Source organism: Schistosoma haematobium, chromosome 1 (genome assembly GCF_000699445.3).
Source record: "Schistosoma haematobium chromosome 1, whole genome shotgun sequence".
Lineage (NCBI taxonomy): Eukaryota > Metazoa > Platyhelminthes > Trematoda > Strigeidida > Schistosomatidae > Schistosoma > Schistosoma haematobium.
Window position 1 is genome coordinate 23,087,997 of NC_067196.1, and position 13,252 is coordinate 23,101,248.

The 13,252-nt window shown below is 36.5% G+C and overlaps 1 protein-coding gene across 1 annotated transcript; it reads left to right on the forward strand.

Moving 5' to 3' along the window:
* Window positions 1–1,730: 1,730 nt before the first annotated feature.
* On the forward strand, window positions 1,731–8,373 carry SNRPA1 (U2 small nuclear ribonucleoprotein A'; the record flags this gene model as incomplete). The annotated part of the gene is made up of 4 exons (XM_012938476.3): window positions 1,731–1,955; window positions 3,866–4,063; window positions 4,991–5,405; window positions 8,031–8,373. 4 exons carry the CDS (start codon window positions 1,731–1,733, stop codon window positions 8,198–8,200), a joined length of 1,008 nt encoding a protein of 335 aa, XP_012793930.1. The 3' UTR covers window positions 8,201–8,373.
* Between the last annotated feature and the right edge of the window lie 4,879 nt (window positions 8,374–13,252).

Genomic DNA, 13,252 nt, shown 5'->3' on the forward strand with positions numbered 1-13,252 from the left:
TGATTTTTGAAGCCGAGCGTATAATTCATGAGACGATTTACATTCAGCATGTAACACTTGGAGAAGATTGTTGATGGTGAACGCGAGACCAATCGGATTATTCTAAATAGTATGGCTCGGCCATGTAGGCGTGGTTACTCTGTGTTAAATTTATTGCAGTGTAGACAATTCTGTGATTTCCAGGAAAGATCTCATAAATTAAGTTTTCACATCATGACATATCTAGAGTTCTAGAATTAGGCCTCTTATTGTAGGAGCAAATATAAATGTTCTAATAACGAATATAGACTATAGTTCCATTTTAAGGAGAAACATTTCGACTACAAAACAAAAGTCATCTAATCGTAAGTTTGCTAGAGTTCAGAAACAATAAGATTATTCCAAAACGCCCTTGCTAAACATTAGATGTGACGTGCCTATTCGATTCCAAAGAAATTCCTGTATGGTTAAGGAAAGTTATATGCAAAGATCTACACTACCAAGTGCTTGTCCGAACTTAATATTTTTTTGGTTCATACACACACAAAAATAATGGTGCAATCTAGAACGGGAGAACGGTTTCTGCCTTTATAGAAAGCTTGATTCGTGAATCTTGGCGAAACGGACATTAAGCTTCTAATAAGCTGGTTTGACATTAGGGTATGCGTATAAGTAACCCATCTACATGTTGAGCTGCCGGAAATAGTGCTAAGGCTTTATCGTGTGCCTTCGGTCAGTTTCTCTTTGAAACTTAAATGGTCACAATCATGCGTTTCTTCACACTAGTATCGTTCACCATGTGCTTACGAATTTTTCTATTAGATCTTAACCGACTTCGGCAGATCAAAGTCACAAATGTTAGATCTATAACTAATATGACATTCTAAACAAGAGTTATTTAAGTCACACGAATTTCAGACTCCTTACAATTCGAAATATAGTAACAGACTTTCTGTAGGGTGTCAAAAATCACCGTACAGATTGAACTATATCTTTCAACACAACTACAGCACATTCGTCATCCATTCTCCCTAATAAATTGGAATGTTATTGGGAGTAGGGTCTTCTACAGGAATGGTAAGTGTAACACAAGTTTATTTTCATTGCAAAAATCATTTGCATGCCATTTTTAGAGGTTATTTGTAACTTAGGTCTTTCGTTTTCTCAACTTTCTACCTCTACTCCACCAATAAAGTGTTCCCTAATCCAGCCAAAAACCTGGGTAGTGGGAAGAACTATCTGCCTCTAGTCTCCATTCCCAGATTTTTGTAATCTGAAGCCTGTGCTACCGTTATTTATTATTTGTTTCTTTCCTCGTTGGAAGTAAGTGTATTTATGCCCTTGTCATGTTTTCGGCTTATCTTTCCTCTTGTTCTTCATTTTTCTAGATCTCTTCACTCAATTTACTCCGCTTACTCAGTTAGTACAGAAAGTGCCTTCTGGCTGATCGCAACTCCCTGAAATTTGACTATCAGCTTAAAAACCCCTGATTTCATCGAGACAGTAGCTTTAAAGTAAATTCAATTGCTTGACTTCAAAATAACGTAGAGTCAACTGTCTGGAGAAATCACAGAATAATGCATTCAAAGGAAATCAGAATTTTACGGAACGCCATGAAATGAACACTAATGAGTCATTGCGTAGTTACTATCTTTAACTAAGATATTAGATATCAGATCTTTTGTTTGAACTTATTAGTTGGAAGGCGCTGGTTTTTTCGAAAGAGCTCCTGTAGCGCATGTTAGTTCATTATGGTCAGGATAACATCTGAAATAGTTGAGAATGCTCCACAGTTTACCAACGCCATTAAGGATCGTGAGCTTAGTCTCAGAAGTTACAAGTTTCCTGCGATCGAAAATATGGGATGTACATTGGACCAGTTCGATACTATTGATCTTTCAGATAATGAAATCAGAAAACTCGACGGATTTCCAATGTTAAAACGTCTAAAGTCATTAATACTTACAAACAACAAGGTAAACTTTCTATTGTTAAATCTGATTCTAAACTCAAATCACTTATGTACCCTTTTTATTTTTGAATGTACTTCAATCGTAACAATTATGAATGTTTTCTCCACTCTCATATAATTAAACACCTATTAATGTTGAACCCGATTTACTCATCTAACCCTTAGTAGTAGGTGATTCGTATCAAACGTCCCCTACGTTCTATCTAAACAGTTTTAGTTGTTTGCACATCAGTCTTCAGTAAAAAGGATAGGTCTATCAACCTATATTAATCCTTGCAATTTAACACTGGAGGTCCAATCTGGTTTTCGAATATATCAACAATATATCAGCTAAATAAGAAACTTTTGCTAGTGGTGTTTTCGCTGTCAGATTTCTCATCTGTCGCCTCCGAACTTCTTTCTTGTATACCGCTTCCACACACCTTTCTCTTTAAGTCCGTTGTGTCACCAATTCCCGTCAATCCGTAAACTGTGCAAATGCTACTAGAAAACATGACTCTCTGCCTCTGAGGGGATCCCTTCTACTCTGATAGATGCATATTGAAACCGTCAGTCGTCATTCAAACATGGTACATCCTATTCTTCTACACAAAAGATTCGACATTGGCGTTTGATTTAGTTCTCAGTGTGATCAGTGTCTGTTTATGCCAATATTTGGTCCAGTTTTTGGTGAGACTAATTTATGGATGACCCTTGAGCGACGCCAAACTAACCTTATGAGCGTCTAGTTGATAACCTGGACCAAATGAGGGTTATAAACCTGTGTAAGGAATTTGAACTATAATTTACAGTTGGTAGTTAAGGCTAGGAATTAGATTTCAGGTTTTCATCACAAACTGACATCAGCTATAATGCCATAAATCTATTTAGCCAAATGGACGAGTGAATTTCGCGCCAAAATCCAAGAGTTGCTTGATAATCTGCCCAAATTGATCTCCAATCCAACAATTAAACATATTGACTACTTCGTTAATATTAAGGATCTTATCATCTATTATTTCAATTGTTATCCAAATGTTAAAGAAGAAGACAGTGTTTACTGTTTATGACGTGTATATAAGCCTTAAAAGTTATCAAAACCCGTCAAATGAACTTATTTCATAATAGTGCACTATACTGGTTATTATGTGGAACAGTTATCAAATGCGTAAAACTGTATATTCTATCCCATGTTACTATAGCAGTACACATATGGTACATTCATATTGTCAACAGTTTGTATATGGTATAATTGTATACAAGAATAATTAGCATTTCATATTATGGGTTTCGGTAGTGAAATACGTTGCATTTCCAATCATAATTCACCTCAACATCCGTTATGTTGATCAGCTCAAAGGTTGGTGCTAATACACCTAAGATACGAGAAGAAAACGACGTGAAATCCATCTACAAAGTCACTATTAGTGTGAGCCGTGTCAGGTGAAAGGTGCACCGAATGCACTACAAGTATTTGGAGTCTTTGTTACAGCATTTTAGATACGTAAACTAAATAATCTTGGTAAAAACGCTTCTCATACTTTATCATCATACATTTGATTAGAAAGTGATACCATAACTTAGGTGTGTGTATCTAGTTATAGTATGAATATTTCATATTTCTGTCAAAAATAATACAATACTGAAAATGCTCACCTTTACAGACAAACCACACAACTCATGTTTATTTTTATTTGTTAGTTGTCTTCTGTTTGACTTCCAATAATACAACGTGAACAAAGGTTTATTTAGTTGTATAAAGTCAACATACCGTGTTAATACAATTCAAAAGCTAAAGTTTCAGTCTGATGTTCAATTTTGATCTTGCGGTTATAGAATCCATGTTCCTACCCTCTAGTCACGTGCTTTACTTTCATCATAGAAAAGTCGCCAAGGTTTTATGAACTTTTTGTTTGTTTTTATTATGACTTTTAGATTGCCCGTATCGCCGAGGACTTGGGTCAACATTTACCCAATCTCTTGACCCTTATCCTAACCAGTAATTATCTTTCTGACCTCAAAGATTTGGATCCTCTATCATCATGTGAGAAATTAAATTTTCTGAGTCTTCTTCATTGTCCTGTAACAATGCGAGCAAATTACCGTTTATATGTTATCAGCCGCGTTGCATCTGTAAGTCAAATAGTTTAAGTAGTCTTACTGGACCTGTTTTTCATAGTTTTGTAAAATACTGTCATAATCGTGAACTCATGCATTTTCTGGCTGTAAATTAAATTATCGTTATGTGAACTGTAGCCTGTTTATTTCAATATATGTTTATCATTTTGGAATACACGTATAAATGTACCTACAAAAAGATTATTCATTCTGTAACGTATAAGTTAATGTCCAATCACTGGGTTACTCAAAATGTGTTTAGAGCCTGGCCCATGTAGATAAATACCGAGTTGCACAAATTCTATTTTTTAATTATTTAGTACGTATCTTCTAGAGAATCAATCGTGTTTCTTTATGCCCAAATATCAATTCATTTAGATTAGTTTTAATTTACAACTGGATATTCGGTTATCAGATATCTAGAATACTTAGCCTTAACTAGTAATATTGGTCTGTTTTTCAAAGCAGCAATGTTACCGATGTGTAGACCACTTAAAACTTCTGTAATATTTTTTTCTGTCACATGCATTGCAGTTTATTTAAACAGTTTCATTATGATACATACATAGATTGGATTGGACTGAGTGAATACGATTATATCCAAGAATTTATTCCAAATATACTATTGCCAAGTACTCTATAATCATTTTTAAGATGTTGCTTTTACTAAACGTGTAATCTAACCCTACATATTAAGCTTGGAACTGTGTATAACGTTTCGTAATACGAATTTTAATGGTTGGGCATGTAATATGTCATCATCCTCTCTACGCTTCGCTTGGCATTTTATTTATTTGATTTAATGGAAAGGTAACACTGTATCATCCACACATTGTTATTGTTGTTTCTTTAATATTCTGAGTATGTTCAAGTTATCCAGTGTTTGAAAATATAATCCTTGAAAAAATTGTCGCTATACGTTTTCTCTTCTTCCATTCTTAGCTTCGCTTTTTAGACTATCGTCGTGTTACCCAAGCTGAACGTAAACTAGCTCGATCAATGTTTAAACGTCTTCCTGCTTTATCAAACAGCGTAAATAATGTAAAAGCACCATATCAGAAAGCTATTGTTAATCGTGTAGAAAACTCAGTTCCTGCTGCTGGTATTGTTAAAACATTTATTCCTGGTGCTCCAATTAATTCAAATAATCTTCTCCCTCCTGGAACTGAACCAACAAGATCTAGTAATGAACAGATTCACCTTGGGGAAAGTAAGGAGAACAATGCCCCTACCCTAAATACATCTGTGGAAAACGATCAGACTGAGTCAACCAAGTCTGATACCTTGGTAGTCAGTTCAGCTGACACTCCTATGCCTCCACCGTCAACTCCTGTCACAACAGGAAATAAACGCCCAGGTTAGTTGTATAACTACTGGTATGATTACTATCACAGTTAACCTATTTTTTTATCTATTATCCTTATGATATGTAATTATTTATGAACCTGTGTCTATTTAGATGAAAACATTCGTTACACATGGCTAGTCAAAACAATTCAACGTAAGACGTTAACTGATGTAAAGTAAAGTAGGAAACGTTCTACTTTTATAGCATTAACGTAGTACCAACTTACGAAGTCTCGGGAATTTTATACTTCATATTGAGACCAACGAGTTACTCAAAAACTCATGATTGAAAAACATGGGTAACAACTGGAGGTTTGTGTTACTAATAAGTAGTGCTCCATACTTTCATTCAGATATAATGATTACGTCACTGTCAAGGTTTCTACTTCATTCAAACTAATCAGTCATGATATCTGGTCATAAGGAAAGAAAGTGACCCAAGCTCTGTTTCGACCAACCTATAATCTAAACATTCTGTTCACAGCATTGAATTGAATACAAACAGATAGTTAGTTAAATAGATTCAAAGTATAAACCTGTTTCAGTCCTTTTTGTTGAAATAGTTGTTGATACAAGAAAGTCAATCACAATACTTCCTGATTAACGTCACAGTTGTAATCACGAGTCGATGTAAGCTAGACCACCATCGATGGAAACTTAGGTCGGCTCGCGATCTCAACTGTGAAAATATCACCATCTGCACAAATCCCCCATACCGATTCTTAGTTATTGTTCAGAGCATCTAGAAAACGTTTTGTCGACGTCTTTACCTCATAATCCGATGTTATCTATGTACACAAATGATTTTGGATAGAAGAAGAATGGTTTCATTAAGGTTCTGGTTAAAAAAGATTGTGTTTCGATAAACCAACTTTTGTGGTCTCAAATATGGATGACAAGTCCAGACGCAAATGTCTAAATTCGGATACAGAGACTTTAATAAATAAGAAAACTAACTCATGCTGTTTGTTCTTGGGTATGAGCCATGTTCCAAGTGTAGGGGCTAACGATACTACCCAATTGTTCAGACCGAACTAAGCGAAGCAGGGTTTAAACTTGGGACTCAGTAGCCAAAAGTTGAATGCGCTAACTACGCATCCACTGGTCAACTTCAGTGACAGTAAATATTCTAGTATTTTTGAATAGACAGTTTTATTATTTTTACTCTAGCAATCATATCCCACTTTTGATCAAAGATTACGCTTATAAGAACTAGGGATGCATCTAGTATGTCATTTGCTATCGTTTTAAACAGTAGGTGTGTGTGTGACTACATTGATTGGTTTTGTCATGAAATATTAACATAAGGTATCAATTGGTGCTATCCTGGTGACCAAAGTTTGTCTTCTGACTGTTGTATCGCATGTATTGAACAGACCCTTTTGCCCTTTGGTCCCAACCGCCTAATACCAGAAAATCACGGTTTATATATATGTTCTTAATATTTACCGACCGAAGACAATATATAGTGAATGAAATTTCTTCTAACCTACGTATACACACAATCTGTTATCTTAACACTTTTCGTTTCACACCACATGTATCTTACACACTAATGTAAATACCTACTTTAAACATTTTTAACGTTGATTGGATGATTTATTCAGTATACAGTAAACCGGATAACCATGTACCTATTTATTTTCGATAATTTTGATGTTTGATTATATTTCCTTGAAATAGCTTGGACCAGATTGCCAGATGAAACGTTGGATTTGCTTCAAATTCTTTTGCTGATATTTTACAAATACATTCTTCCTCTTTAATGTCTCACATTAACTCGGCACCCAAATACTGTAAAACTATTCGATCAAATTTAAGCGAAAGTTCCCCGACCGTTGTTACTACCTTGACGTGGTGGTCGGGCTTGCCTATCGTGATGAAGCAACCGAGCTATGCTGGCTGGAACAACCGTTCCTCAAGGTCCTATTATGTCAGACAGGTCGGTTGAAGAGCGGTAATACTAAAAGCAACAAATCTAAGGTCCGAAGGCGAAGTCGTACTGCTGACTGTACAGAGGTGTGACAGCAGTAAGGTGTTTACTTCAGACAACCAGCATAACAGCGATGCTGCCTTCCCACAAGGAGGGGTCGGGTTAGAAAAGGTCGACCCTAAAAATGCACACCTCGCCTTATCCCACGGATATCCGTCCCCGGCGGTAAGGTCTCAACAAGTACGGAACTAACACAAAAATTACCCACGAAAAGGTCGTGTGTGACCGACCTCAAGCAGTTGTCCCTTGGGCACTGCGGTCACGCTCCCAGTTCACTAAGACCACCTCTAATCCGATTTCCTTTTCAGGTACCTCCAGAAGAACCCCTCCACGGTGTGGGCAACCGGGAAGTGATAACCGCCTTCATACCTCTAACAACACTCAAGACCACTGTATTCATAATCAACCTCCCTCTTCAGACGAAAGTTCTTATTTAATGTTACTTGTTTTACTAATTATACGGATTTGTAATACATGGCGATAAACATGACTATTTTATGTTAGATTATCCATAAACTGTTATAGGACTTCTCGATTTCAGCTTCCTTATTGCTATCACAGTTTTTCGATATGACATTCACCTCTTGTGTTATTTTGTATGGTCTTTCTATTTACTATTATATTCTGTTTGTTCAATTTCAGTTGCATCAAGTCAAGATCTATTTGCAATACAGGAAGCAATTAAACGCGCGCGAACTATGGACGAAGTGGAACGTCTTCATCAGTTACTAAGTAGTGGTCAGTTTGCAGGATTTGCAGCTCAGTGGCAGAAACAATTAAGGCAGCAACAACAACAGAAGTCCTCTCAGTAATCATATATAAATGTTTATGTGAGGGACAGAAAAAAAGTCATCTATTGACAAAGTTTTCAGTGACTCTTTGTAAAGACTGTACTATAATAATATATGTGTATGCATACTTTTAACTGTTATGTAAGTATGGTGCAATTAATCTCGAGTAAATATTTTACTTTACTAGCAATAAATTAGTTTTTGTTAATGAATAGTGTGGTTCTATCCTGGGTCTCATTACTGAATGTAGAAAAAGGCAAGGTAGACAGATGGAATATTTATTGTGAGAGATCACAAAACGCTTGCATAATGCGTTTATATAGCCTTCGATCATCCATTAGCATGTTGCTGTGTGTTATACAATCCGAAAATCTCGTCTGATCTTCAATTGTTCTACCTACGCCATGCTTTTGATGTACTGAAAATCTTTTCTACGTCTGACGACTGACAGATTCGAAGTCACGTTCTGCTACACACTACTTACAAGTAATCTTTTGAGTGTCGTTTATCACAATAGTAGTGATGGATGAATGGATAGTTTAGGTTGAGAAATATGTTACGTTCTGCAAATCCAATTATTTTCTTATCAATTGTATATAGTTCATTTCCTACTTTTTAACGCCTTAAATTAGTATCGTTTTTTTTATTATTCACTTTATCCTACATTTTTTAAATATGGAAAAATGGATTGTTACATAATCGCACTTACTTTACTTATATACATACGCCTGTTACTCCCAGTGGAGCATAGGCCGCCGACCAGCATTCTCGAACCCACTCTGTCCTGTACCTTCCTTTCTAGTTCTATCCAATTGTTGTTCATTCTTATGTCTGTCTCCATTTCTCGGTGTAATGTGTTCTTTGGTCTTTCCTCTTTTGGCCTTGAGTATTCCAAGTGAGAGCTGCCCTGTGACGTTGGGTGCTTTCCCCAATGTGTGTCCTATCCACTTCCAACACTTTCTTCTCTGGGATCTGGTTTGCTCTCTTCCACAGTAGGTTGTTGCTGATAGTGTCTGGCCAATGGATCTGAAGTATTTTGCGCAGACGACTGTTAATAAACAATTGTATCTTCTGGATGATTGCCTTTGTAGTTTTCCAAGTTTCCGCCCCATACAATAGAACTGTCTTAAAAATTGTATTGAGAGTTCTGACTATGGTGTTGGTTGACAGTTGTTTTGAGTCCCAGATGTTCTTCAATTGTAGAGACGCTTCTCTTGTTTTACTAATCCGCGCCTTCAGATCCACCGTATTCATCAATGATGCTGCCCAGATATGTAAAGGTTTTCACATCCTCCAAACCTCCGTCAAGTGTGATTCGATTGGTGCATGTTGTGTTGTATCGAAGAATCTTGCTTTTCCCTTTGTGTATATTGAGACCTACTGCTGCTACACTGGTCGTTTTAACCTGCATTTGTTCTTGCGTGTGCGATAGAAGCGCCAGATCATTGCGAAGTCTAGGTCGTCTAGCTGTCCACTGTATTTCGTGCTTCCCCCGAGATATTGACACCTCCATAATCCAGTCGATCACCAGGAGAAAGGGTGAGACTGTGAAACCTTGCCTGACACCGGTCTTTAATTCGAACGAGTCTGTCAACTGTCCTCCATGCACGGTTTTGCATTTTAACCCATCATAGGAATTCGTATGATGTTGACTATCTTCTCAGGCATGCCATAGTGTCGAAAAGGCCTCCATGGTGTTGTCCTGCTCATGATATCCCGCTTGACTATCATAACGAATGGTTGGAGACTGGGTGACATGGCTCAGAATGGATCACAATGGCGTAGGTGTATACACTTTTTGTGTTCCCTTAAACTATGAGATTAAAATTGCTTTATATTTTTGTTTCGACGAGACTAATTTATGGACAACCTTTGAACGAATCTTAAGCGATCTTGAGAAATATTAGCCAATCAGCAAACAGTCAGTATAGAGTAAAAATATGTTATACAAAACCAAGGAAATAAAGTGGATACACTTCTTATACGTGGTTCAAAAACCTGTCAATGTTAGAAAGAGGTCCAGAGGTTCTAAAATCGTAATGCATGCAGTAAAGGAAATCATTCATACGGCTGCAGAATAGTTGGCCTCCGGAGCCGTGATAAAGTCTCAAAACTCTTTCAGCCTCGACCACATAGTTTCAATATTGTTTATGTGCACTTCGGTTGTTGAGTAAACAAAATGCTTGAGGATGACGACACGATGCAGATAACCAAGCCTATATAGGAGTCTGTAGGCTCTCCAATCATCCTTATATACTGTAGTACCTGACTGCAGCCAGTGTTACTGGTACTTTTATTATCTAGTTCGCGATAATTGTTGTAATTTGCTTTAGTTAGGAATTATATATGGGGTTTTCATCACGAACTGACATCAGCTATAATGCCAGAAATCTATTTAGCCAAATGGATGAGAGGCTCTCGTGCCCAAATCCGAGATCTATTATCTTATACCTGATTGATTCGTCCACAAATTATAGCCTCGTCGTTTTATTTGTTATAGCCGCTCAATTATCACGTTTTGTACAAAATTCCTTGTGAACCCATCGTACGTTAGCATTAAGCACTGAAGTTGGCGCTGTAACCTTGAAATCCTTCAAACGCCTCTGATTGGCTCGTCCATAAATTAGAGTCTCGCCTTTGTTTCTACGAACTAATTCTTTATTCTTTTACTATGTCCTTATATACAATCTTTCTTTTATATATTACCACCATTGAATTAACTACTATGAATTCGGTGTTCATTTTGTTGTGACAATGTTGTATGGCAACTTGGACCGGTGCATATATGTACCTGGTCCTACGTTGTAGCTGACTCACTAACCGTCAGTAACCCCAGAGGTGCTCCAGGCAGGGTTGTTACATAATCGTGCCAGGTTGTACATTTATCTTTATACCGTGTTAAAGGTGATAATTACTTAACAGTAAGTGTTTATCGTTATTATGTTACGCCGTAAGATGGAAGCTTCACTGTGTTGCTCGCGTATAGAGGAATCACCGAAACGATATTGCTTGAGGTTAAGCGTTCCATTGCTGTCGATATTATTTCGCCTCCCCATCTTTTCAATTTAACTCGTGCTAATGTGACAATTTACCTCTAGTGTATTTAATAACTTCGGGAATACTGCAGTTTAATAATGTGTGTATTAATAATTCACACTGCGATATTAGAAATATGATTTGGGTGCAGAAATGTCCCTCTTTAATTAGTTTTGCAACCAAGTAGTACAAAATTAATACCGATTGAATAGGGATGGATCAGTTTAGCTACATATATTATTAGTAATCGGTAAGGTACACAACAGATAACAAAAGTCAATACTAAAGTGAAATTACATAGTCGGTTAATTATCACGACTATTTACATAACAGTAAAACTAGGAACTGAGTAAACTTGAAATTAAATAGTTGAATATAAATGTTTGGTGTTACTAATAGAATTAATAATAAGTAATTAATGGGATAGGTGGGAAGAAAACTGGATTATCAGATCATGTAAGAAGAGAATTAGAAAACAAAATTAAAGGGTCTGGATAAATTTAGTAGCGAGTGTGTAGGTCATGGTAAATCAAGAGGCCGTACAAACGCTTTTTGTATACAAAGGCTAGATTTATTGATGTGTATTCCGATGACTTCTGCGGTGTGTGTAACCAGATTCTGGAAGCATGGGGTAATTTTGAAAGGAATCCGCAGATAACTTCAACGGCTGAATTTATACTCGTATAGTGACCAAATATTAAGCAGTGTTTTAGAATAGAACTTCCGGTTGGTTTTTTAGTCATTTGGTCAACCACAAACGGTGATTTCCAGAAATACGATGATGTATTCGTCTGGTTATACATACAATATACCTGGCCCCATAGCAGCTGCTGAATTTGTTAATATGAGGCGGAGCCTGTGAAACTAGTTAGTTTATTCTTATTCCGTAAACACAATATCAGTTGACTGGAAGAGGAAACGGATGATCTTGTTACATCGAATGAATGCTCTGTGGTTTTTCTTGTATGTCAGATAATTATTCCACCTACTATATCAAGTTTAAACTAACTTCGGGAATAAAGGTATGTTTGGTGCTGTCGATGATTTTACTTCATCTTCAGTCTCTGTTTTGTCAGGAACTTTGATGAATATGTGTATCCTTGTTTGGTAAATCATGGATAAGTTGTGATTCTTCTTTAAGGATATCATCAGAGCATGTTATTTTAACTGTTTCATCCGAACATTTGACTAGATTTCACATATATTGTAATGAGATACAAGCTGAAAAATGTGTACGTTGTGTTTATGTAGACGACTTACAATGAACATTTCCTTTTGTTGTCGCGTCGGTTTTCGTTGACAAGACGTATAGAAAGGATGTGTCGCAATTTTCTTCCTTTATGAAAATGATTGCTTGATGTACTGTTAAAGGTTGCTAGTAGGTTGTTAGTTTTGACCTTATTATTTATAACTACAAAGTTCGGATTTTGTGGAAGTAAACATAATTAGCTGTATTTGACCATTATGAATGATTGACCTCTACATTTGCAACCATAAATAAAGTATGTATGTACAATCCTGTTAAAGCTGTGTGCCATGAACTAAGTAGTTCGATTGTTAAGTTTTCATCGTATTTCTAGAGGAAATCATGAAATACTATAGAATGAAGTTACCTATTAGGATCTCTTCGAAAGTAACTAGCGGCTTATCCTGTCGATATTGAATCTGATTGGTTACTGTTCTCCACCATCTAAAATATATGAAAGTCATGAATCAAGAAGGCTCTGTAATATTTACCTTCGCTTTATGTAATATTTTTATTCAGTGTTGCCTCTCCGTGGTTGATTTAGCATATGTTCTCTTGGAGAGAGCAGTTTACTATCATATTCTAATTAGTTATTTTCCTTATAGAGCTTAGGCTCTGTGGTCGAAGCTATTGGGTTCCAGCCTGCAGGTTGTATATTTGAACCCCGCTTCAACTAATACGGTTTGGCCAACGTGGTAGTACCAGTAGCTCTCATGCATTGTGCTTTAGTTGTCTTCGTAAAACATGTGTTTAATTAATAGGTTACAAGTAGGATTATTTGCCGGGAGCAT